This window comes from Phascolarctos cinereus, unplaced genomic scaffold (assembly GCF_003287225.1).
Source record: "Phascolarctos cinereus isolate Bilbo 61053 unplaced genomic scaffold, phaCin_HiC Scaffold_5;HRSCAF=322, whole genome shotgun sequence".
NCBI lineage: Eukaryota > Metazoa > Chordata > Mammalia > Diprotodontia > Phascolarctidae > Phascolarctos > Phascolarctos cinereus.
Genome location: NW_027555958.1, coordinates 324,512,498 through 324,537,846, shown reverse-complemented (window position 1 = coordinate 324,537,846; position 25,349 = coordinate 324,512,498). Strand labels below are relative to the sequence as shown.

The window sequence follows — 25,349 nt, the reverse complement described above, 5'->3', positions numbered from 1 at the left end:
TGCCTCTAGGGTAGGGGGGTGCTGGGAAACATAAGGCAAGAGGAGAATGTGTTCTTATTTTCCTAGAAGACTATAATCTGGTATCACCAGTGTTTCCCCACCAGGCTCATCTAGGAACAATTAAATTGCTGGTGTCGTAAAAATTAGGAACCACTGCTTGGATTCAGTACCTCAAGTCAGAACTAAAGGACTTTGACCAAAACATGGGTGTTCCTTGGCTGAGATTCATCGCTGGATATAACTACTCACATTTATATGACTAATGTTTGCAAGAAATTGATATACATTCTGTCATTTAATGCAATTCAGTGAGGTGGGTGCTGCAGATTTGGCAAAAGATACAAGAAGACCTATTCTTTACCTTTCTTTGGATGAAAGTCGAGTACTTAGGAGTCTTAGCTAATTAAAATGTCTACTTAACGTTTTCGGCTCAGCACATGTCTTTCCCCACCACTTTGTGCTTCATAGCTGCCTTTAGAACCTTCACCAGGAAATTTTCTGTGATTAAGAGGAAGTCAACCTGAACCTCCTTAATCATCATTACACTCTGCGTCTTCTAACCCAGACCTTTTTAATCAGTCACATTCTTCTGTCTTGCTTTTAGCCTTTTTTATTCATTCCTATAGGACAGTGACTAGAAAGGGCACTTAATGTCTGGCTATGAAACAAAGAAAATGAAGATAGTCTGAGGAAACTGATTTCCTGATACAAAAGAATTCTTAGCTATCTCAGGAACTTGTGAGGTTCATCTAGTGCATGGGTTCACAAAGTGGGCAATACAGCCCCTAGGGAGTGCTGAAACAATCCCAAGGGGGCAGTAGTAGTTTGAAATGACTAGAATTTCCAAAAAAAAAACTGTTAAAGGGTTAAAGAAAGTAGGTTGCCAGGGATCGCTGAGTAATATTTTTTTTAAATGGGGCAATAGGCCAAATAAGTTTGGGAACTTCTGATTCTAGTGCATCCTCTTCCCACTTCATAGATTAGGGGATTAGGGTTTCCAGTGGCTTTATCCAAGGTTACAAGGTTAGGAAGGCAGTGCTATGACCCAGGCCTCCTGATTCTTATTCTAGACCCCATATTGTCTAAGTCCTCAGGCTGAATAATTTTTTTCCCTTCTGCAGTTATTACCCCTCCTCGATTTGAAATCTTATTATGATCGTTTATATTTTTAACTGATTAAAAATCTCTGTGACCAAGTAGGGTAGTAAGGGAAACTAATTAATGGTCCTCAGCCTTGATTTTTCTTTTCCTGTGTTGCTTCCTTTCGGCTGCTGCGCCTTCTAGTTTCCCTTTTGCCTCTATGATTCATAAATCCAGTCAACCTAGTCCTTCCTCCCTAGCTGTAAGACTTCTTTGTTCGTGAAAAGTTAAGAGGTTACTAAGTAGAGGTTGGGGAGAAGGGGAGGTTGAGGCAAAACTTTGGGGAAAGAGGTGAAATGTAAAAAGTGGAGACCCTACCTCCTATCTCCCACCCATCCTCTCCTGGCGTCTCTCAACTCCTAACAGCTTTTTCTACCCTTCCTCTTCTAGGGACCCCTAAATAAGACTTTATCTTTTGCTAAAAACATTTATTTTCTTGGGTCGTTAAAAATTTACCCAGGACTTAAGGCCTTACATGAAAAGAAGAGGATTATTTCTCAAAACAGTATCTTCAGTGTTTTTGAAAAGGGACCCAAACTTTAGAAAAGTAAATTTCCCTTTCTACCCCTTCACTTAAGACCTAACATTGTGGCTACATGTTAAAAGTCTACATGAGGCCCCAAGGAAACAGGAGGAGCTGGGTAGGTTCCTTCAGATCTCTGTATTCTACCTCTTTTGTCCTTACCATTCTTATTGTCCTTATTCCTGTACTCAGGGACTACTATACAAGCCTAACAGGCTTTCCTGCTTTCAGTTACACCCTCTTCCAAACCATTCTGCATATGAACATCAGATTAATCTTAATTTGGCTTCACCCTCCTGCTTCCCCCTAATCTATGAAATGAAACATAAAGCCAACCTGGCATTCAAGACCTCTCCCGCATTAAGATCAGGTTCCAACCTAGCTTTCCAACCTTAAGACCCTCTAGGTGCATATACGTACTACATCTTAAAATTGGCCTCCCTCAAAATATCTTGGTTTTCCCATCTCTGAACCTGCTGTCCTTTGAAATCCATTCTCCCATTCCCCACATCAAAACTCCTAGCCAAAAATGATATTCCTCTCTTATAGCACATTTGGTCAGAGTTATGTAGAGATCTACGTAGAGCTGGAAGGAAGCCTAAGAATTTATCTAGTTCATTTTACACAGGAAGAAAAAGTTTCAACAAGATTTTTGACTTGCCTTATATTATCCCTCAAGGACTAATAACTCATATTTGGGGAAATAGACACACAAGGGCCTAATAATAAATCACACAAGGCACTTTCCTCATAATGCAGGTAATGCAAGAATTATTACCTTCATTTTACAGGAGATGGGACATGGAGAGGTCATATTGCCCTGGGTCACCAGACCAGAGCAAAGACTCCAATCTAGATTCAGACCAGTGTTCTCGCCACTACACCAAGTTACTTGCCTTCAGTGCAGATTCCCAGTCTTTGTATCCCTTCCCTATGACTTAATAATAATCAACCAACAAGCATTTGTTAAAAGTGCCCACTGTGTGCCAGGTATTGCTCTGGCCCTAGGAATAAAGAACAGTCTCTTCTCTCAGGGAACTGAGATTCTACTGGGAGATTCCAACATATTTTCTTTGATAAGTAAATATGCCAAATATATAAATATAAACCTATACACAGGCAGTATGCCATAGTGGATAGTCAGTCAGCCTTACAACCAAGCAGAATGGGGATCAGAAAGTTTTGTGTCTGACATATATGGGCTGTGTGACCTTGGGCAGGTCATTTAACCTCTGTGTGCTCCTAGCAACTCTTAAGTTGCAGAGAAGAAGCCAACCTGCTTCGGAATTCTTTACCAAGGAAATCACAGATTAGCATCATAGAATTCAGAAGTTGGAAGGGACTTCAATGGCCATCTAACATATCATATGTGAAAGAAGAATCACACTAGGTCATTTTTGGCTTAGGTGCAATCCGGGGTATGATAAGGGAGCCAGGGACTTTATAAGAGGGCAGTATAAAGTTGAACTGATTCACCAGAGTCAAGATGGGGAGAAGAGGAGAGAGTGGCTAGTGCATGGATGATGGCCTGGGAGAGAATTAAGGGTTCAGGGACTGGAAGTCAGTGTGGGAAAAGAGTGGGGTTTGGTAAGAGAAAGCAGAGGAAAGGTGGAAAGCCAATATATATGGTCAGATAATGCCCTATTCCACTCTCTTCCAAAGTTTTTCTTCCCTCTTCACACCTCCCAGGGCTTCTCCTCCCTCCACCCTCTCAGCTGAGAATCTTGCTTCATAATTTACAGAAAAAAAATTCCCCAAAGGTTCTCTCTTTTCCCCACTTCTTCGTATCACTCAGTTGCCTTCTACTACTATCTCCTCCTCCATTCCTGTCTCACATAAAAATGTGGCCCTACCCCTTGCCAAAGCTAACCCCTTTGCATGCTAAAGTGACCCCATTCCATCCCATTTCCACCGACAGATTGCCCCCTTTTAGCATTCCCCATTCTCACTTAACTTTAATCCCTTCCTGTCTACTGGCTCCTTTCCTACTGCTTACAAATATGTCTATGTCCCTCCCACCCTTAAAAAACCTTCCCTTTAACCTTCCATCCCTCCTAACTATCATTCTAAATCTCTTTGTGGCTAAATCTTCTAAATACACTCCCTTCTCTCCTCTGACACTGCCACTACCTGGTGCAGACCCTCACTCATCACCCCACACCTGGACTATTGCAGTAGCCTGCTGGTAGGTCTGTCTGCCTCACATGTCTCCCGACCCCAATCCATCCTCCATTCTGCCACCAAAGTGATTTTCCTAAAGCATTTTGGACCGTATTGTTCCCCTGCTCAATAACTCCTGTGGCTCCCTATCACCTCCAAAGTCAAATATAAAATCCTTAGCATTGCTTTCAAAAAGCCCTTCATAACCTAGCCCGACCCTATTTTTCCAGTCTATCTACACCTTAGTTTTTGCCAAATACTGATCAGGTGACCCAAGAACTCGGCACTCCGCCCGGCTCCAGGCATTTTCTCTGCCTGGAACCCTCTCCCTCCACGTCTCCCTCCTGTCTTCCTTCAAGCCCCAAGTGAAATCCCACCTTCTACAGGAAACCTTCCTCAATCCCTCTTAAATTCTAGTACCTTCCCTCTGCTAATTATTTCCTATTTATCTGGTTTATAGCTTGTTTGCACGTAGTCATTTGCTTATTGTCTCCCCCATCAGATTGTGAGCTCCCACTCCCACCCCCATTGCTCAGCACAGGGCCTGGAACATACAGGTGCTTAGTAAATGCTCACTGACTGATTCGGAGGTTGGGAGTGATGCCCTCCAAAGAACTGGGGAAGTGAGAAAGCGAGGGGGTGGGTTTGGAGGGAAAGATGAGGAATTCCGTGCTCTTGCCCACAACAGAAGCCTAATACTCACTGTTCCATAAAACATCATTTATAGCATGGCCATCGAGTCCCCTCAAGGCACCCATTTCTTCCCTGATTTTTGCCCATCCTCTACTCTGGCCTGGAGTCAGGAAGACCTCAGTTCAAATGCTGCCTCTGACACGTGCTAACTGTGTGACCTTAGGCAAGTCACTTAACCCTGTTGGCTTCAGTTTCCTCATCTGTCAAATGAGCTGAAGAAGGAAATGGTAAAAACCATTATCTTTGCCAAGAAAACCCCAAACAGGGTCACGAAGAGTAGGAATGAACGGAAAACGACTGAACAGCAACTGCCTTTGCCCAAGCTCATTCCTTCCAGCTTCAGTTCCAAGGCATCAAATTTGGGGCGGGGATCTGTTTCTCTAACCATTCTGGGGTTCTAATACTATAGGCAGGAGGTGCAGGCTTCAACCCAACCCCAAACTTTCCCGTCCCTCTGCGGCGGACTACGCGAGCGGAGACAGGCGGCCCCTTTAAGAGGCAGCCGAGGCTTCCGCCCTTTAAAGGGCTCAGAGGCGGCCCGGCGGCGGTCACATGACCCGAACTTCGGCCGAGCCCCGAGTCGCGGCAGGGGCTGCGGGGCTGCGGCGGCATGCTCGGGGAGCGCCCCCGGGCCCGGGGGGTCCCTGCCCGCTGCCACTGTCTGCTCCTCCTCCAGTGCCTGCTGCTGCTCCGAGCCCCCGCCGGCTTGCTCGGGGACCAGACCCGCCGGGTGAGCGGAGATTCGGGGGGCGCCCGGGAGCGGGGGGAACGACTCGATACAAGGGGGAAGGGGCTGGCGAGGGCTTGGGGAAGAAAGGGCTCCTAGCCGGGGCAGCTCGAGGACTTCCTTCCGCAGCCTGCCCCGGGGCCGTGACTCACCTCCGCCAGTAAGGGCAGGTGCCCAGTGTCAGGGGCCGGCCAGCGCACCCCTCCTGGTCTCGGTTCTGCGGGGGTGGAGTGGGTTTAGACCTAGCAGCTTTCCTCTTGCTCCCATCCCCCACCCCTCCATAGCCTCAGCCCCTGTCCCTTAGAGGCTTCCTTACTTCTCCCCTCCAAAAAAGCCTCGTTCTGCCCCCTCTCCAGGTGTCCTCCCTGCCCCTCTCCCCCACTGTTCCCAGTAACCCCTAGCTCCTTCCCCCAGTGTCTTTCCCAACCATTGCTTCAATAAGTCCTTAGTATCCTTACCTCTTCCCAATCCCCCTTCCCTCCTGTGGCGCTGACCACAAAATCAGATAAGTTAAATGCTGTCTTGACCTCCGACCCCTTTGTCTAGGTGTCCTTGGAGGTTATCCCAGAACCCAAGGACCCCTCACAAAACCTGTTGCACATCCGGGCCGTGGGAGTCAACTCTACAATTCACTACATCTGGAGCAGTCTGGGACCCCCAGCCGTGCTCTTTGTGGCCACAGACACCCCTCACAGTGTTCTGAGTATCAACTGGAGCAGCCTGCTGTCTCCAGAACCTGAAGGGAGCCTGGCTGTGCTTCCTGCTAAGAGTGTTCGATTTTCCTCAGCCCTCATATTCCCCAGGGTGAGGAGATGGAGGGAAAAGCTTCCAGCTTGAGGGAATAAACCAAAAATTGGTGGGATGGCTCAGGGATCAGGGTGGAGATCTGGAATCAGAGATTATTTGGTTTTCTTATTTCTTTTAGTATTCGAATTAGCCAATGGTTTATTTAGTTTATTGTTTTCACCCCCTCCCCCAATAAAATCAGCTCCTGGTTTTATCATTGTTGCTTTATTTTACTCTTAATTTTGCTAATCTCTCCTTTAATTTTCAGTATTTCTATTTTAGTATTTAATTGGGGATCTTTAATTTGTTCTTTTTCTAGTTTTTTAGTTGCATGCCCAATGAAGGGTAAGAGGGTGATTGCTAGGAGGGCTGACAGTAGTCATTTAGGAGTGAACAATACCCAGGCATGAAAACTTAGCCTCCCGTTCCTTTCCCTCTCTATCAGCTGTTTGAGTTTGACAGTACCAACAGTTCAGAAGTAAAGGACGGGTCCCCAGGAAAGCCATACCCACCCTACCTGCTGGCCAACTTCTCCTGGGATGATGTCAATAGCACACTAGACCCCACTATGCTGAGTGCCACATTCCAAGGTCGTCCTTCAAAGGATCCCTTGGGGGCCTTCAGCAATGGCAGCCTGGCTTTCAAGGTGAGAAATAAGGGCCAAGGAACTAAAAATTGAGTCTACCCAGGTGGGAGGATGGACAGAAGCACTATATGGTTAGAGATGGGGGATCAGGGAGGAAGGGGATCTTTGTGCTTTGTCTCTGTCCTTACCCCATCCTTTCAGCTTCTTTTTCACTGAATCTCCTTCCCTCCCCCTATGACCTCCCCAATCCCAGGTTCATGCTTTCTCTGGTTCTGGTCGTGCAGCCCATCTCCCTCGACTCTTGCATACAGCAGATACCTCCCAGCTAGAAATGGTTCTGTCTGGAGCTGTCCCACAAGGCAACCACTCCCTTTTCGGGCTGGAGGTGGCAATTCCAGTTTTGGATTCTGAGTGTCCCCAGCTGAAGGAGCAGGACTCCATCGATGATGAATATTGCCCTTCAGTCTTCCAGGTGAGGCTTCGTTGAGGGGATGGAGACATGGGAGCCTACTGGGGATGGTTGCCAAAGATGAAGAGGCAGCTAGGTGGTGCAGGGGATAGAGTACCAGCCTTGGAGTCAGGAAGACCAGAGTTCAAACCCAGCCTTAGAGAGATAACACTCACTAGCTGTGTGACTCTGGGCAAGTCATTTAACCCCAATTGCCTTATCAAAAAAAAAAAAGCAAAGGCAAGACTTTAGAATGATAGAATCATAAATTATATAACTTGTCTAGCCCTTTCCAGTTTACAAAGCACTTTCACACAGACCTCACAGAAGCACTGTGAGGTTAGGCAGAGTGTTATCTTCATTTAATAAACCAATAAGGAAACCTCACCTTAGAGAGATTTAAATGACGTGCTTCAAATCACACAGCTCATAGCATAGTCGTGAAAATCCAGGGAGGAGAGAGTAGTCATATACCACAACTTGTTCAGCCATTCCCCAACTGATGAGCATCCTCTCAATTTCCAATTCTTTGCCACCACAAAAAGAGCTGCTATAAATGTTTTTGTACATGTGGGTCCCTTTCCCATTTGTATGATCTCTTTGGGACACAGCCCTAGAAGTGCTATCGCTGGGTCAAAGGGCATGCACATTTTCATAGCCCTTTGGGCACAGTTCCAAACTGCTCTCTAAAATGGTTGGATCACTTGATAACTCCACCAGCAATGCATCATTGAATCAACAGTTTTTAAACATTGCAGAGACATCTTTTTCTATCAAACGAGATAGAGTATGTAAAGCATTTTTCAAAACCTTAAAATGCTCTATAAATGTCACATATTAATTCCCTACCCTTTGCCCTACTGATAAGTACTTAGGGGAGAGTAGTTCAAAGGGGCTGCATAGAGGTATGGAGTGGGGAGATTTTAGAGGGGTAAATATCAGGAGGCCCTTTTGAGATCTGTACTCTTTCCCTTCAGCTGGCTCAACTACTGTGGCATTCCTCACCAGAAGGCTTCTTACAGTGGCGGCCAGTAGCCTTCTCACAGAAGCAACCAGATTGGAAAACAGCCGTACCCTGCCAAGTATCCCGTCCTGGTCCCACCTTGGCTACCCTACTTCCCCAGTCACGTATTGTGATAGCTTTCTTTGGCTCCTCCGTTAACTTCTGCACCTTCAACCTGACATTTGGAGACTCTACTGGTCCTGCCTATGAGGACCAGCGCTACCTCAGTTGGTGAGAGGTGGAACCTAGGGGAGGGAAAGGGAATTCTCAGTTGGGCAGGTGGGTAGTGAAGGGAGGGTATGGGGTTGATGTAGGAACAAGGGATAAACCCAAAACTTTCTTTCTCTCTTCCTTCTTCCCCATCTCCTAGGTCGGCTCTCTTGGGCATAGGAATCCCCCCAGTGGATTCCTTCTCACCTCTGGTCCTAGGAATCATGGTAGCGGTTCTAGGAGCCCCTGCACTTCTGCTGGTAGGAGGTGGCCTGAGCCTTCTGATACTACGACATAGGCGCTACTCAGAGTATGAACCAATCAGCTGAGGTCCTGACCTCCCCCAGGTGCCTTTCCAGATCCTCCTGCCAATACCACACTAGGGTGAAAACAAGGATACACCTTGGAATAAGGAAGAGAGGACCTCATGCCTCCTCTTCCTCTGTTTCTGGCCCTGATGTTCATTGTAATGCCAATATCCTTGACTCCTTTCCTTTTTTTTTTTTAACAGAACCTTCAAACCTCAGTTTCTTCAGGTCTCCCCTGGGCAAGGGGACAGCAGGAGAACCAGTTAATGATGAAGGGGATGGGGCATCTAACTTCTAGCCTAATATTGGCCTTCTTGAATCACTTTTCTCCCCCCACCCCATTCTTTTCTAGTATTTGTGTTGGGAGTGTGAGATTATACCAGGATCAAAACATTGAGAAGCCTAACCCCTGGTCTTTGGGTTTCTAGAAGGGTGAAGATGAAATATATACTTATTTTTTCATCATGTTGTAGAGTTTCTTGGTGTATGTTGAGGGGAAGGGATAGAGGTGGGTAAGGGAAAAAGCCTCTCGTGGATGAACATTCCCAGAAGACATTAATTCTCCCCGTTACCGTTGGAGGTTCCATGCCTCAAACACACAGACGTGCCATGCATCAGTTTTCTGATAAATTGAACTGAGCAAGTAGATTTCTTTAAAAAGGAAGCAACAGAGAAATAATATGGTGATCTACACCATCCCAATTCCCTCTTTCCAACGTCATTTTTTACAAAGGGACCAGAATCTTAAAACACCTAACCCTCCCTGTCCCCTTCTCCTCCCCACACATACACAAATCAGTACCTCAGCCTTACATTGCCACATCTCACTTTGGGGACAAGGCTACCTTTACCACACATAGATAGATAAGTGGGTCACTATGGCAGCCCAAGTTAGGAGGGGGAGGATGGCAACCCAGCCAAAGCAGTGAAATCAGAACCATTTGGGCTTCATTTAGGATCATAGGTTTAGGGCTGGAACGGCCCTTGGAGGTCATGGAATCTAAGGCTCTCATCTTACAAGTGAGGAAAATGAGACTAAGGTTATGACATGTTTCTTCCAGCTAAGATATAAAGGTCACTAAAGGGATATTTAAGGGAAGCCCAAAGTTAAGACTTGCACTTCTCAGGTCCTGATGAATAAACTTCTACCAGCTTTGAGAGCCCCTCCTCCTTGTTTGTTTTGGACAGCTAGGTGGGCCCAGTGGATAGAACAGCTGGGCATGGAATCAGGAAGACTCATCTTTTTTGTTTGTTTGTTTTTTAATTTTATTAATTTATTTTGATTTATCAACAATCACTTCCATATGCTTGAGTTGAAGGTTTTTCTCCCCCTTCCTCCCCCCCACCCTCCCCAAGACAGTGCACAGTATGATATAGGCTCTACATTTACATTCCTATTAAACATATTTTCACATTAGTGAAGTTGTAAGTAAAAATTAAAACCCATAGGAGGACCCATCAGAAAGATGAAACAAAAGTCAACAGAAGGTAAAAATAAGTGATAGCGATTCAACTTCCATAGTTCTTTCTTTGGATGTGGACAGCATTTTCCATCCCGAGGCCTCTGGAGATGTCTTAGATCCTTGTAATGCTGAGAAGGGTTCAGTTTAACAATATTAGTCATCGCATAACACGGCTGTTATTGTGTTCAAAGTCCTCTTGGTTCTGTTCACTCAGCATCAGACCATATAAGTCAGGAAGACTCCACTTCATGACTTCAAATCTGGCCTCACAGTTACTAGCTGTGTGATCCTGGGCAGGTCACTTAAGCCTCTTTGCCTCAGCTTCTCAGCTGTAAAATGAGCTGGGGAAAGAAATAACAAACCACTCCAGTATCTCTGCCAAGAAAATCCCCCAAAAAGGCGTCATGAAGAGTTGGACACAACTGAAACGACTCAATGACAACCTCTTGTTTCAAAATGATTTATTAAGTTATTCCACAGGTTTTCTTTTAAGTCAATTAAGACCTAATAAAGACAGGGATCTTGCTTTCCCCTAATTCTATTCTCTCCTCTCTAGGAGGCAAGAATTCCTCCCAGTAGTGCTACAGAAGAATCAAGGCAGTAATAGGCCTCAAGAGGCTTTAGGATGAAGTTGCCTAAGGCAGTGTAAAACCTCTGCTACGTATGTTCCCTGCCCTCTCCTCCCATCACCCACCCCAACATCAGAGTCAAGGATTGGTGAGGTTCAAAAGCAACTAGTGCAAGGGTCACAATCTGGGAAGTCAGAAGGGCAGAGATGGTATATCCAAAGTCCATTCAGTAAAGAGTTCTGGATCATCTCAGTTCCCTGGGGTTTGGGGGGAAATGGGAGAACATCAGCAACAGGCAGAAGCAGGTGTCACCCCCAGAGGCGTGGCTTGTAGTCGGCAGCTCGTGCGTGGTCTGGATAGTCAAGTCGGCTGTCTGTGGCAGTGAACATGCGCTCCGGCTCCACCAGGAACATGTAGTAAAGATTCCACACCAGCATCGAGAGCAGCGGCAGGAACGTCAGTCCATAGCCAAAGCCTCGGAAGGACCGGCCCACTGCAAAAGTCAACCAGTACACCAGCCTAGGAGAGGAAACCAGAAAATGTCAGCATTGGAAGGCACTCAACTCTGCTTGAAGACCTTCAGTGAGAAAGAATCCACTAACTTGTGAAACAACCTGTTTAACTTTTGGAAGTTTTTTCATTATACAGGATATCTCAAAACGATTAAGCTACTGACTTAAAACTGCACTAAGACTTTTTGGGACACCCTGGATAAAGCCTAAATCTGCCTCTCTGTCTAGTTCTCATTAGAGCCTTAAGAATAAAACAAGCCTACACTTTCTTCCACAGGATGGCCCTTCAAATATTTGCAGACAGCTATCATGTCTCCTTTATCTCCTCTTATCCAGGTTAAGCATCCCCAGTCCCTTAAATGGCCTGGTTTTCAGTTCTCTCACCATTCTCAATCATCCTGCTCTAGACTCAGTTCAGCTTGACATTATCCTTGCTAAGATGTGGCATCCAAAACTGAACATAATACTGCATGTGCCACCTAAGCAGGGCAGAGTACAGCGGAGGGATCACATTGCTCATTCTGGGCACGAAGTTTTTTATTGATGCAGCCCAAGAACACATTATCTTTTGGCAGCTAATGTGGAGCTCACAGTCTACTAAAAGTCCCAGATCTTTTCTGTGTGAACTGTTGCCTAGCCACCCTATCCTGTATTTGCACAGTTGATTTTTTTTTTAATAATTCAAGTGTAGGATTATTTTATCTCTTATTAAATTTTACCTTGTTATAACATTTGGAGCTCCTCAAGATCTTTTAGCCAACATGTTAACGGGATCTCCCAGTTTTAGCTGAAAAAAACCTGGGAGGTTTAGCTCATCCTTGGATTTAAGTATTTATGTCTTTAGCCAAGTTATTGACTCTTGTTCCACATTTTCAGGAGGGCCAAGGGTACATTACAAGGGCACTCCACTAGAGAGATAGGGTCAGGGAAGAGATCAAGGTTTCAGGGTGAGAATCAATCCCACTCCCATTCTCCATAAAGTAAATGTGGTAAGAAGTTAGGGTTAATGTATAAAAATTTTAAGGAGTAGGAGCAGAGGTGATATATTTGAGACCAACCCCATAATGGAGGGTAAGTACATTGACATTAACTCACAAGGAAGATTGGGTAAGTGAAAGGAGGGATCTATAAGTTCTTCCCAATTCCTAGAAAAACTCAAAAGATAGATCCTACTGCTATAGCTATACAAACATCTTCAAGCATGAAAGATGGCATGCTACATTATTGCTGACAGGGGACTGAAAGCAAAGACAACCCGTATGTCAAATTAACACATAATGAAGTGGAATTGGCCAATATCAGAGCACTGCATAAGTTATCCAGGGTGTCCCAGAAGTCTTAGTGTAGTTTTGAATTTTAAAAAAGCTGCACTAAGACTTCTGGGACACCCTGGATAATATGAATTAAGTAGTATTGAAGGGATCTAAGAAAAAGGTTAGGAGGCAGCTAGGTGGCCCAGTGGATAGAGCACTGGGCCTGGAGTCAGAAAGACTTGAGTTCAAATGTGATCTCATACACTTATTACCTAGTGACTCTGGCCAAGTTACTGTTTGCCTTAATCCAGTGGAGAAGGAAATGGCAAACCACTCCAGTATCTTTGCCGAGAAAGTACAGAGTACTTTATGGACAGTATGATCCACAGGGTCACAAAGAGCCAGACGCGACTGAACAACAGGAAGACAGTTAATACATTGGCTAGTTCAGTGGAGGTTCAAAAAGAGCTTAAAAGGCTGGAACTTAAGATTCAACGAGGACAAATGTAAAGTTCTACATTTGGGTTTTAAAAAAAATCTATACAAGTAGAAGATGGGGATTAGAGGAAACTTGGCTTAACACCACTTCATGTGAAGAATATCTGGGACTTTTACATGACTGTGCGCTCAATGTGAGTCACCAGAAGGACAGGCAGCCAGAAAAGCTAGTGTGGTTTAAGGCTGTGTTAACAGATTATGGGGTTCTGGAAAAGGGAGAGTTCTACCACACTCGATGTATTCAGTTCCAGACATTTTTTTTAAATGGGGGATACTAAGAAACTAGGATGTGCCAAAAGAAGGATGACCAGGATGGTATGAGGTCTACAAATCACTGCACATAGTCATCAGTTGAATTGTTCCAAGGGGATGTTTCTCCCAGAAAGAAGAATACTTATGAAAGACATGATAGTTCTATTCTATGTTTTCATGCCTCTAGAGCTGGCATGTGAGAGGCAATAAATGTGTTTGCAATCACTCCAGAGATTGCTACAAGGAAGAACTTTCTAATTAGAACCATCTAGGTCTTCCCCTCCCCTTTGCTAACCTTTCTATAGATTGTACAAATATCCAGTTCACCCCAAACTCACCGGGAGATGGCGAAGAGGCCAGTAAGCAAGGGTAGCAGCTTGAGGGTATCCTGGGGCAGGTAGGTGGCAAGTACAGCCAGGTTGAAGAAATAGAGGATGAAGAGCTGGACAGACTGAGCCACATATCGCCTGTGAATTTCTACTTCTCTCTGTTGTTCCCCAAAGGGATGGAGTGCAGAGAAGCACAGCAGGGAGAGACCATATACCAGAAGTCCTGGGTTAAGAGACAATGGGGTCATGATAGGAAGGGGATGGGGAAAACAGATTAGGAGAGAGACTGGGAAAAGTAAGGGGAAAGGATCAAAGAGAAGCAGGAGGAAGAAAGACTAGGGCTGCTGGAGGAATGAGGTAACAAGAACACTCAGGCACAACTGGATCAGGCACTTGGGAAGAGCAAATGCACAGGAAGCTGGGGTGAAGTGGGCACTTTAACATGGAAATAGGAGGTGAGAAAGTGTTAAATGGAGTAGTCAGAGGGTATAGAATAAGGAAAAGGGGGATTTAGGATGGGAAGAGGGATAGGCCTGATATGCATGGGGAAGGGAAAGTTGGAATAGTCAAAATCTCTGTGGCCCTTTAAGAATTTTGATGAGCCCAGTTCCAATGTCTAGACATTGCCATCACCACCCACCCCACTCCACCCCAACATATACACTGTTACCTTCTCTGTATCAGGTCAAGCTTGTTCACCCTCCTTGGAGAGCTACCAGTGCCCCCCTGGGATGCCTATTCCCTTCCCATAAATACTTACCTAGAATTATGGGAAAGGTAGCAAAGACCCCACAGCGGAGCGTGTAGACAAGTCGGGAACTCATGGTGGGCAGCCGGGGGGCATCAAAAGGCAGGAAGGCATAAGCTCCGTATAACAGGCAGGGGAAGATGATAAGAGCAGCCCCAAAAGAGGCCACGGCCCTCAACCCCTCACGGCCACAGCCTCCACAACTCCCACAGCGGGCAGGTGGCATGACTGCTGCCTCTGCCCACTTCTGTTCGGGGTGGTCCGATCGGACAGCCCGAGGCAACAGAAAGGCCTGGCATTCCCCCTCAACCTTTGTGTCACAGTGGACAATGAGCTCTTCTTGGGGTCTCCTCTCAATGCATTGAGGGTCAATTGGCACAAATGCTCGGGCTGCCTGCTCAGGCATCAGGTTAATGTCTTCCTCAACCGGCTCCTCGGATTTTAGGGGCAGCTCAGCCAGAATGGGTTCTTTATCACATCCCTGCCAACCAGGGGAGTCTGGGAAAGGGGCGCTGGGCTGGGGGCTAGTATCTAACGATGTCCTCACCCAGGGCAAAGTAGTAGCTTCACTGCCAACCTTCCCCATCTCATTCTCACAAGGGGCAAGCTCTTCCCCATCTTCCCCCTCTGGTCTGAGTCCATTAGGGATGAGGGGCTGGGGCAAATTCTTCTCAAGGACATCTTGCCTCTTTACCTCCAGCAGAGCCAGTGTCTCAGGTTCTGTCATGCTGGGGCAAGGATGGGCCTAAATGCCTGGATTCTGGGGTATAATACTGGACTGCCGTCACCCTAGGAGAAGCACAGCGAGAATTTGTTAAGAATCTTCTTCATCTATAGGGAGAGAGAGCTTTAGGACCGATACTAAGGGGAAAGAGCTAGAGAGAATTAAGTCATTGCTCTCCTGGTGGGCAGAGGCCCCCATACTCTCTCTAACACTCTAACAGATATTGCCCATGTCATTAAGGAGAGCACCAGAGGGAGATAGTCTGTAAGAGATATCTCTGCTTCCCTGGAAATTTAACTCAGATTCTTCCTAGCTTCATAATTTTATTTATCTATGATTCTAATCCCCTTCTCCCCTAGATTTTAGGAAGTGTTGTGGGTTGGAAATAAAGTGTAAAAATTCCCCTAGGAAGGGGAAACTGAAATGGAGTCACATTTTGACATTAGCAGGAAAGGGTGAATTAGGGAGACAGAACCCAGGCATCCCTGCTAATCCAGGCCTCTTCCCTCCTTCCTTCAGTTCACAACACATGGCCATCCACATCTAAGAATGAATGGAGGATATAGCATCTTCAGCCCCTCCTTCTGCCTACCACCCAAGGGCCAGAACACCCCCCTCCCCCAGCATCAATCTTTTGTCTCTGCTCCTGCTAAGTATCTTTCTGGAGATTCAGATAGTCATAACCTCTCTTTTCCCATTGAAAACTAGAGGCTCCCAACCTCCCAATCTCCTCCCCACAAGCCCCCCCCCAATTCCATGGGATTAAGATGGACACCTAAGAAGTGAACAGTACCCACAGAAAAATGCCCATGGTTAGGGTTTAGGGGGTAGGCAGAAATTCAGCTGCCATTGCAAACAGCCCATTCTGTCACTTGGCCAACTTCCTATCTCATTTGTAAAGTTTAAGGGTCTAATCGTTGTCTACCTGGGAAATCTATTTCCAATCACTGGACATTTCTTACCTCCCTTTTCCTATTTTCCCTCCTCCTCTCCTCTCCTCCCTTTTCTTCCAACTCCTCACCACTGACTGGGCTAATTTCCCTCAAGTTCTCCAAGTCAACCTCCCCCTTACACCCCGGACCCATAGAGTCCCTTACTTGCCATCTAGAGAGATAGAAGGGAGATCCCAGGGCCCATCCGGGAAAAGAGCTGCTCCAGCTCCCCACTGGCTCTGCAGGTATTTCTTCGTGTCTCCCTCCCTTTACCTGCAGCTCCAAACCTGTCTGACCAGAGCAGGTGGGGCTGGGATTAAAAGAGAAGGCCCCACCCTCACCCTTCAGAATATCCTCCGACAGAAAAAAAAAAAAGAAAGAAAGGGTCACAGTCCCTAAGGTATAGGTGTGGCCACATTAGGCGCCTTAAGGAGTGGTCTGTACTTGTGGGTCTTCTCTGGTAGAGACTGGCTAGGAAAGGGCCTGAGGATCATGAGTTTTTGTCTGTGTCCAAATTAGTTTGGACTGGCTGATATTAATGTGGAATTTGCGGGTCCTGCCTATTACATGGAAAAACTTGTTCCCATTGCAATGCTTTCCAGCCTAGGGACTGGGATAAATCTCCAGGAAGGCTGAAGTTTGGACAGCAACCAAGACTTCTCATGGAGGTCTTGCAGGAGACACAGAAATGAGAAAGTGGAATAAAGGATTTCTGCCCTTTCCCAAAAGTCCTTAAAAGAATTGGAGAGAGTACTGTTGGGCTGGGCTGAGTTGGGCGAAGCTTAACTGGGCTGGTCTGGGCTGGTCTGAGCAGCGCGGAATCGGGAATTACTCATAAAATAACCTCAGGCTGGAGGTCGTGAAGCAGGAGGCAGGGAGGGGAAAATCAATGGAATTAAATCTTTAGAAGAGGAGAATCTTCATCTATTTGAACCAGATCATAAAAGCAGAATGGACTATGTGACCACAGGAGAATAAGATCACAGGCAGCCCTCCTGCATGAGACCCGACCAGCCCTACCCTTTCTCAGCTTCCGCCCTCTGCATTGTCTTTGGTCCTTTCAATCGGCTTTGTCAATAAAGTTTTTCGCAAAGCGTGAGAAGCTAAAAAAGCGGCCATGTTGCCCAGAGTTAGTATTGGCAATTCCCTGCCCACCGGAAGAGACAGGATCTCGCGAGATCTGGCGACACTGAAATTGCTGGCGTGGTGGAGATGTTCTCGCGAGACTTGGTGGCTGGAGGAGGAGCCGTCGCGGGCAGCCGCCTCACAGTGATGGCGGCCGAGCAGGGCCGGCGACGGTGGCGGAGGCGGCTACGGCCGGAGACGGCGGCGGCGGCGGCGGGTGGCGGGGGCTTGTAACCGGGAGCCGCCCCCGGGCCCCGGGCACCATGAGCCAGGGCCCACCCGCAGTGGAGAGCAGTGAGCCCGAGGCCAAGGTCCTGCATACTAAGCGGCTTTACCGGTGAGAGGGTCTGGGGCGGGAGAGGACCCGCTTGGCGGGGGGGGGAGGAAGGGGGGGAGAACAAGGTGGTGAGGGGGAGGGGGGTTAAAGGCAGGCGGGGGCGGGGCCATGTTGAAGGGGCGGGATCATCAAGGGTACAAATGGAGAAGTGGCAAAGAGGGTAGAATTTTGGAGGGAGCTGGGAGGGGCGGGACTTTCGAGCTCTGGGTTAGGGTCTAAGAGTTGGAGTTGGGGTGGGTAGTGGGTTGGACACGTGGAGGAAATCTGGGGTGGCCTCGGGTTTGGGACTGAGTCCCATGGAGGAGTTGAAGTTAAAAGATAAAAATAGGGCTTGAGTGCTGGTGCCAGTGAGATCCTTTGGTGGGAAGGAAGGGGCGGGGGTGGGGAGGGCGGCCTTCAACCTGCAAGAGAAAACTCAGGAAAAGGGAAGGGTGAGCTGAGGGGACTCAGTGGGGAGGGATTGTGGAAGTAGGACGCACAGGGTGGGTCTGGGAACTGAAAGGCTGTCCTATATTGAACATGGGCTTTAGGGAGGTATAAGAAGTGATTGATAGGTCCTGGAGACTTCTGGGTTCTTTTTCTCTCAGCCTTGTGGCTGATTCCACATACTTTATGCTCGTCTCTGATTTATGAAGTGCCACACCTCGTGGGTCATGACTTTAGTCCTTTGCTGGGAGCAGGATGGCCTCCCCACTCAGTGGTACTGGGGAGATGGAAGGGGGAGGTTGGCTGGACCTTTCATCCCATAAGTGGGTCCCCTCTGGGATCATGGCATATGCTGCATTTAAGCTTTCCAATCCTGAACTAGGGTTGCTCTTGATATTTAGCTCTGGCTTGGACACTCAGGACAGGGGAAAGCAACTCCTCATCTCCTCAAGCTACATCCCAGCAGGGAAAGAGTCAAGGCTTATTGTGTCTTCTTCAGCAAGTGGGCATTGTGCCTGTTTCAGCTGTGCCAGCCAGAGGGCATGGGGAGATACAAGCTGCTCCAAAAATAGTCCAGTGATCAAATCCAGCAGCCCGAAGGCTCCCACCTTGAGCTGCCCCTCAGCCGTCCCAGGGTGCATGAAGAGCAGGCTGGAGGTGGCACGTGTATCTCTTCTCTGCTGCCGAGTGTCAGTGCTGCTTGTCACACAAAGCGTGGGCAGGCACTGGGCGAGATTTCTCTCTAATCTCCTGCACCTGGTAGTTGTTCTGACCCTCTTCTGAATCATCTCAGAATCTAGTCCCTTCTAAAAATCACCACTTTGAAATGCTTAAACTGGTGTGTTGGCACATGCATGTGCAGATGTTGGAATTCTATCCCTGTGCATGCCTTCAGGCATGAGATTTGAGGCATCCAGTCACCTGTCATTGTTATTTATATGTACCAAAGGCGTTTGACAGAAGAGAACTGAGGGTAAGGTGTTTTTGAATTCTGTATGTAGAGAAAGATTCTATGTATAAGTGTAGGACCTATATCTCTGACCCTTAATTTCTTTGGAGGTAAGGTAAGGAGCTACCCCAACCTCTCTGTAAGTGAATGAATAAGCAGAGAAAGGGATATTGGAAGTCATAGGGGTACCACACTAAAGGATTCTTTTCTCACACACACACACACACACATACCAGCTGTTAATCAACAAGCATTTTTAAAGTGCTTACTTTGTGCCTGGCAATGTGCTGTGCCCTGAGGATGCGAAGAAAAAACAAACTGCTTTCAGGAGTCTTAGATTCTAATGTGGGAACAACATAAATAGATATGTAGAAGATAGCATGCATGCAAAAGAGAGATAGGTAACCTTAAAGAGGAACATACCAGCTGCTGGGGGGAACCAGGAAAGGCTTGCTTCAAAAGATTTGAGCTGAGTTTTGACAGAAGCCTGAGATTCTGAGAGGTAGAAGTGAGAAAGGAAAGCATTCTAGACCTGGGGAACAGCCAGTGCAAAGTCACAGAGGTGGAGATGTAGCATGTGTCAGGAACAGGAACAGGCCAGTCCGCCTAGACCTTAGAATCTGTGAAGAAAGTAATGTGTAAAAAGACTGAAAAGATGGAAAGGGGGCAGAGCGTTTTAATTGCCTAAAAGGATTTCATATTTTATCCTAGAGGCAATGAGGGGTTGCTGAAGGTTATTGAATAGTGGGGTGATTTGGTCAGATTGTCACCTTAGAAAAATCACTTTGGCAGCTATATGGAAAATGGATCAGACTAAAGGGAGACTGGAGGGAGAGAAACTATTTAGGGGGTCATTGCAATAATCCAGGCAAGAGTTTTTGAGGACCTAAATTTGAGTAGTGACTGTGTAGTGAGGAGGACATATCCAATACCTGTTGTGGCAAGAGAAATGACAAGATTTGGCAACTAATGGATTATATGTAGAATATGAGGAATCGAGGATGACACCAGCCTTGCAAATGTGGGTGCCTGGTGGGATGGTGGCGACCACAACGATAACAAGGAAGTTTGGAAGAGCAGTGCCTTTGGGAGCAACAACAATGGGTTCGGTTTTGAACATACTGAGTTTGAGATTCCGTTGAAGTGGGTCACAAAAGGGCCCATTGGTGATGCAGGAGAGAGAGACTGGGACTGGATATATACATCTGAGAGTCATCTGCATAGAAATGGTAATTGAGCCTTCGTGGAGTTGATGAGATCATCAGGTGAGAGAGTATGGAGAGAAAGAGAAAAGGGCCCAGGAAAGTGCCCTAGGATACAGTCAGTGAGTGGGTGGGTGTTAGTTGTAATGTGGATGAAAATCCTGCAGAGGGGAAGTGGTCATATAGCTAGGAAAGCCAAATAAGAGCATGTCACGAAAACCCAGAGAGGACATAGCATGTAAGAATAAAACATATCCTGACTAAAGAGTTTAGTAGTTGGCACCCTCTGGAAACAATTACTGATACAGGATGAGGTGTCTGATCCTGCTGCCAGAAGTCTGCCTGTCCCTTTCCTCGATATTGGGTTCCTCTTGGATTGCCTGTTAAAAAGGTCTTGATAACCATTTAGCCAGGTGCTGGCAGCTACCCTGCGGGCACCAGAATAGCTATCTAGGTGCCACGCCACTGACAGTGAGGCAGACGTGCCTGCCCCCACCCCAAGCAGGGGAGTAGAACTTGGTCTGCTTAGGAGTCTTGGCAGGGTTGGTCTTTGCCCTACAAAGGACATAGGGGAACAGTAAAGACTATGACTATGGCCCCTGCGCAACCCAAAGACAAAGCAGTTGAGGTGAGAGCTGCTCTGCTTGTTAGTATAATGTCACTTCTGGGTCCTCTCTCCTCACCAATCCTAGAGTTGCTACTCTAATGCAAAGCAAGACACTAAGAATGGCATTTCTTTGTGGCTAAGAGATGGTAAGTTTTCAAAGGATAGGTTCCAAGGATTCTTCAGTTTGAATGGTGCCTCCCTTAACCCTTTCTCTTTTTCCTAATCCCAATTCTTTTACCTATGCCACCCCATACTCATGGCTCTGAGTTTGTCTGTCTTGTATTTTTTTGCAGGGCAGTGGTGGAGGCTGTGCATCGACTTGACCTCATCCTTTGCAACAAAACTGCTTACCAAGAAGTGTTCAAACCAGAGAACATTAGCCTAAGGAACAAGTAAGCTGGGGCAGCCTCCAAACAACAGTTCCCAGTTCTCCTTCCCTTCCATCCCTCTTCATTTATCCTGTTCTTATCCTTAGTAAGCCATGTCAAATTCAGAGGTGTTCTGATAGCCTAATAAGAATGACTGTCATCTTGTTGCCCAAGATTTTTAGTTTTTCTGAAGGGAGGAAAGAGGAAACAGCTCCCAGCATTTGTCTTCCTTTCTTGCTTCATCTTCAGTCCATACCCCGTAGATTGCAGATAGGAGCCACATTTGAATCATGAGGAAGAATTGTCTGTATTTTACCCTGGAGGGAAAGAGAGAAAAAGAAAAAATTCAGGAAAAAAGAACAAGATGTTAGGGAAGAGAGGTATAGTTTATTGAAATTTTTACATGTCTTTTGGGACTTCTGTTTTGTTTTTTTGGAATGGTGATATTCAGTATCATTTTAGACTTTGTCTCTTAAGTGAGAGCAAAGTTATCTGTGTGGTAGGTATGTTATCAAATGTCTCCCTTGTAGCTAGTTCATCTCATCAGATAACCTCAGAAAGCTTTCTTTCCCCAACCCCTGCCTTTTCCTAGGCTTCGTGAACTCTGTGTTAAGCTTATGTTCCTGCATCCAGTGGATTATGGGAGGAAAGCAGAGGAACTACTGTGGAGGAAGGTGTACTATGAGGTTATCCAGCTTATCAAGACCAACAAAAAGGTAAGAGGAGAGGTAGAGCAGGGGGAGGAAAGACAGTGAGGAGCAGCGTCTAGGGAGAGGGAGAGCCAGTTGAGAGCCAAAGAGGGTGGGACAGAGGAAGTGGAAAAGAGTGTCCAGAGGGTAGGGAAGGAGCCTGTGGTAAACATAGTTGGGGGTCAAGAGGAAGTAGTATCATTCTGGATTTAGAGAGTTAGGGGAGGAAGGTAACCAGTGCTAGAGAACAGAACTGAGATGGAGGGGGTAGGAAGATGTTCTGGTTTTGGTGAGGGTAAACTTCATCCTGGGCTTTAAAACTGTAGGCATATTCCCCTTATGTAAGAGGCCAGGGTGGTGGGGGGGCAGTGCCCTGAGCCCTTTGCTTAGCCGGCCCCTCCCCTTCCCTGATCCACCTGCCCCCCAGCACATCCACAGCCGGAGCACCTTGGAATGTGCCTACAGGACACACCTGGTTGCTGGTATTGGCTTCTACCAGCATCTCCTCCTCTACATCCAGTCCCACTACCAGCTTGAACTGCAATGCTGCATTGACTGGACTCATGTCACCGACCCTCTAATAGGTCAGTGAGTCTCAAGGACTTCTCTTTTAGTGGGAGGTGGAATGTGGGCTAGGAGAGCATGTCACACTCCCTCTACAGAAATTGTATCAATTCTTGAGGATGAAGTTCTGCTGGCTTTTAAAAATAACAAGATTCTGAGGTATCAAACAAAACAAAAACACAGTGTTAGATGTAAAAATCTTAAGGAATGGAAGGTATTCCTCTGTAGTTTGCGGTGGATGATGGCAGCCTGACTTAGAAAAGGGGGGAAGGAAAGGATGACTTTGGGTAGCTCTGGGTTTAACAAAGTATATTAATCCCTTTTTTGGCCAGAGCCTTTTTTTTTTCCTTTTGGCTTTGGGAATTATCTTCCAGTGTTTCATTTAAGAAAACCTTCGGAAATTACTAATAAACATTTTGCAAAGTGCCCACAAATTTCTACTCTGCCAGCAAGTATGCTGGCAACTATAACCCTCACCCCTTCCTAGGTTGGCTGTTTGTTCTCCAAAGAACTAGGCCTTTTCCCTGCTCACCTCACCTTCCCCAGTAAGAAAAGATTGACAATCCAGATAGCTAGTTTTTCGGCTTGTGAACATTTAATAGACTAATTCTCTGGGGTAGAAGACACCGAGAAGACTTATTGATACCTTCTGCTTTTGTACGACATTCATTTCTGATTGTACACCTTCTTTCCCATTCAGCAAGAATTCTGTAAACAGATTTTTTTAAAAAAAAGCTAATTCTCCAACTTAATCTTCAAAAAATTAATTTTCTGATATTGATTTGTTCAGCTCAGTTCCCTTCCATTAAAGTTTTTTCCCCTGTCCTCTTTCTCTAGCCTCCCAGCCTAGGATGTCTGGCTCCCTAAAACAGGAAGGCACACGAACAAGGGAAGGGAGGTGGAGGGAGGAAAGGATTGCTCCTTCCCCAGAATCAGTAGTTCTTTGAATTGAGGATGAAGGCAACTCAAGATAAAAGGGAAGAATTTGAGAAATCTTGTAACCCAAGGAATATTTTTTGACTATGCTACCATCATCCCCTGGTCACTGGGACCTGTCAGTGGTCTCCTCCCTGACCACATTCATCTGTTATCCATTAGCCAAGGTCATTTTCTTCTAGCATGAGGTATTTGTTTTGTCTGGCTTCAAAACCTGCAGTGTTTGTATTTGTATCTTGCCTCCAATGTTAAGTCCTTAGTTTAGATTCCTAGGCCTTCTTCCATTAGGGTTCCTTCTTTCTCATCCTTAGGTCCTCTTTTCCTCCCACTTTTCAAATAAATGTTAACTCATTTTTAGAATTTCTGGTTCAGCTAGGCAAACCTGTTCCACATTTTCCCCCTCCCAGTTCTAAACCTTCACATAAGTTGGTCCTTGCCCCCATCTTCTTACTCTATCCATCCCACCATATTTCAACCTTTTCTCTTCCAAGAAACTTCCTCAGAATGCCTAGTTCTATCTTAGTCTCTTAATACTAATGTCCAAAGCACTGGCAGGATTTTCTATGCTTGTCTCTCTGTCACTGTCCTAAGGGTATGTCCCTTCCTATGCATTAACTAGGAGAGTTCCCAATGACAAGTACTGCCTCCCTCTTCTAGATCTTTTCCTTCTACTCCTGTTTTTTCCCCCACCCCCCAGTGCCTAGGAAAGGGCTCTTACTTACAGGGCATGGTGAAGACATGAGTCGATGTCAGAGAATAGACTTAAAGGCTTTTCTCCCTCAGGTTGTAAGAAGCCAGTATCTGCCTCAGGGAAAGAGATGGACTGGGCTCAGATGGCTTGCCACCGATGTCTGGTGTATCTGGGAGATCTGTGTAAGAATCTGCATCTTTTTTTCCTTACGTCTTTTTTGGATATAGGGAACAGTCAGGTCCTGGGTTAAGCACTAAGCTGCTTAAGTTTTTGCCTCTATGCCTGGTGTACTATGTGATGTGGGAGTTTAACCTCTGATTCTGCTTCTTCCCGCTGTGTGCTAACTCCATTTTCCCACTACCTTTCAATAATGCAGAGAAGGTCAGTGAATGATGAGGAAGAAAAGAAAGTAGATTCGAACTCTCAGGATGTTAGAGTTTTTCCATGATGGGTTAGAGAAAGTTTAATTTTATATCTATCACATTATTGCTGATATTTCTTGTCCCTGTGAGTTATTATGTGGGAAGAAGGTACCCCACTCTCTTCCTTCATGGAACCTCAGATATACTAGCTCTATATCAGAGAAGAAATAGCAGATTTCAGTAAGAACTTCCTTACTCTCAAGAGGGTCCACTTCCCTGTCTGCTGTCTCTAGGCCAGACGATATTTTATTAGGTAGCCAAGACTGTTTTCTATTTTACGGATTATCTGCTGCAAATGTGTAATCCTTGGCTCGCTTCCTCCCCACCCAAGTGTTGTATATACTTAGGGAATATAAACTATGTAATATGAGCCTAAGCAAAGCGTATTTAGGAAGATTAAATATACTGCCTTTCTCTCCTATCCTCCTCACCTACCCCCCTTACTCCCATCCAGATATTCCAAAATCAAGTAGAAATTTTGGGGATTATCCATTGGCTTAGATTATCCTTCCTGCAGTTCTCACCACCTCCTACTCCCAAATTGGTATAAATAATCAGCGCGCTCGCTCGCGCTCTCTCTCTCTCTCTCTCTCTCTCTCTCTCTCTCTCTCACACCACACACACACACATACTTTTTTAATATCCTAAAGGTGGGGGAAGGTATTGAGCAACTTAATCAATAGTCACAATGTATTGGGATGCATTTCAGCTCAGGTTTCTTTATCTCTTGCTGCACCTCCCCTGAATGGGTTCTAAGATGAGGGTAAGTTTCCTTTGAAAGTGAGAAGCTAATGCTAACTTTCAGCTTTTTCACTATTTTCCCCTAGCCCGATATCAGAACGAATTAGCTGGTGTGGACACAGAATATCTGGCTGAGAGATTCTATTACCAAGCCTTGTCAGTGGCTCCCCAGATAGGTAAGTGTCATTCCATTAGTTCTCCTGATCCAATGTCACCTTGCTTGTGAGAAAATTTCTAACCATAAACACTTTGCAAATTGAGTTCCATGAAGGAAGAGATTGAAAATAGATCCAGAAGCTGTTTCAACTTTCTTTTTCCCCTTCTCACCCTTGGTCTCTATAACTTTTACCTTCTGTTGACAAAGTTTTCCTCTTGATATTTACTCTGCCTTGCTTGAGTTTGTGTCTCTCTCTCACTCTTCCTTATGT

At 46.1% G+C, this 25,349-nt stretch overlaps 3 protein-coding genes across 10 annotated transcripts in view; 2 read left to right on the top strand and 1 right to left on the bottom strand.

The window, feature by feature from the left end:
* Positions 1-5,060: 5,060 nt before the first annotated feature.
* GLMP (glycosylated lysosomal membrane protein) lies at positions 5,061-9,046 on the top strand. Of its 2 annotated transcripts, XM_020991975.2 has the most exons (7): positions 5,061-5,246; positions 5,790-6,047; positions 6,475-6,675; positions 6,869-7,087; positions 8,041-8,297; positions 8,437-8,623; positions 8,788-9,046. In XM_020991975.2, the coding sequence occupies exons 1-6, from the start codon at positions 5,127-5,129 to the stop codon at positions 8,603-8,605; spliced, it is 1,224 nt and encodes a 407-aa protein (XP_020847634.1). In that variant the 5' UTR covers positions 5,061-5,126; the 3' UTR covers positions 8,606-8,623; positions 8,788-9,046. The 2 variants fall into 2 exon arrangements, with proteins under 2 accessions (XP_020847634.1, XP_020847633.1); XM_020991974.2 differs by having other exon boundaries at positions 8,437-9,046.
* A 1,447-nt stretch (positions 9,047-10,493) lies between these two features.
* Positions 10,494-17,103, bottom strand: TMEM79 (transmembrane protein 79). Of its 3 annotated transcripts, XM_020991538.2 has the most exons (5): positions 16,885-17,103; positions 16,030-16,151; positions 14,221-14,997; positions 13,470-13,683; positions 10,494-11,135 (listed from the first exon to the last, which is right to left on the bottom strand). In XM_020991538.2, the coding sequence occupies exons 3-5, from the start codon at positions 14,933-14,935 to the stop codon at positions 10,925-10,927; spliced, it is 1,140 nt and encodes a 379-aa protein (XP_020847197.1). In that variant the 5' UTR covers positions 14,936-14,997; positions 16,030-16,151; positions 16,885-17,103; the 3' UTR covers positions 10,494-10,924. The 3 variants fall into 3 exon arrangements, with proteins under 3 accessions (XP_020847197.1, XP_020847196.1, XP_020847198.1); XM_020991537.2 differs by lacking the exon at positions 16,885-17,103 and having other exon boundaries at positions 16,030-16,874; XM_020991539.2 differs by lacking the exon at positions 16,885-17,103 and having other exon boundaries at positions 16,034-16,874.
* Positions 17,104-17,139: 36 nt separating this feature from the next.
* SMG5 (SMG5 nonsense mediated mRNA decay factor) overlaps positions 17,140-25,349 on the top strand; it is a 32,215-nt gene continuing 24,005 nt past the window's right edge. For 2 of the 5 annotated variants that reach the window (XR_013487264.1, XM_020991529.2), the window contains exons 1-6: positions 17,140-17,326; positions 20,804-20,902; positions 21,471-21,594; positions 21,995-22,151; positions 23,851-23,940; positions 25,008-25,097. Coding sequence is in view for 4 of the 5 variants with exons in the window: in XM_020991529.2 (XP_020847188.1) it covers positions 17,253-17,326; positions 20,804-20,902; positions 21,471-21,594; positions 21,995-22,151; positions 23,851-23,940; positions 25,008-25,097 (634 nt within the window). In the remaining variant the exon portion in view is untranslated. Of the gene's footprint in view, positions 17,327-20,803; positions 20,903-21,470; positions 21,595-21,994; positions 22,152-23,129; positions 23,256-23,850; positions 23,941-25,007; positions 25,098-25,349 lie in introns of those variants that run through there. The other 3 variants (XM_020991530.2, XM_020991531.2, XM_020991532.2) reach the window with 3 other exon arrangements.

Bases quoted from the DNA above. Each gene is read 5' to 3' on its own strand.
- GLMP (XM_020991975.2), top strand. From the start codon at position 5,127: ATGCTCGGGGAGCGCCCCCGGGCCCGGGGGGTCCCTGCCCGCTGCCAC. The intron at 7,088-8,040 runs GTGAGGCTTCGT...CTTTCCCTTCAG, and splicing joins ATTGCCCTTCAGTCTTCCAG to CTGGCTCAACTACTGTGGCA. The intron at 8,298-8,436 runs GTGAGAGGTGGA...CCCATCTCCTAG, and splicing joins GACCAGCGCTACCTCAGTTG to GTCGGCTCTCTTGGGCATAG.
- TMEM79 (XM_020991538.2), bottom strand. From the start codon at position 14,935: ATGACAGAACCTGAGACACTGGCTCTGCTGGAGGTAAAGAGGCAAGAT. The intron at 13,684-14,220 runs GTAAGTATTTAT...CTCTTAACCCAG, and splicing joins TACCTTTCCCATAATTCTAG to GACTTCTGGTATATGGTCTC. The intron at 11,136-13,469 runs GTGAGTTTGGGG...TTCCTCTCCTAG, and splicing joins GGCCTCTTCGCCATCTCCCG to GCTGGTGTACTGGTTGACTT.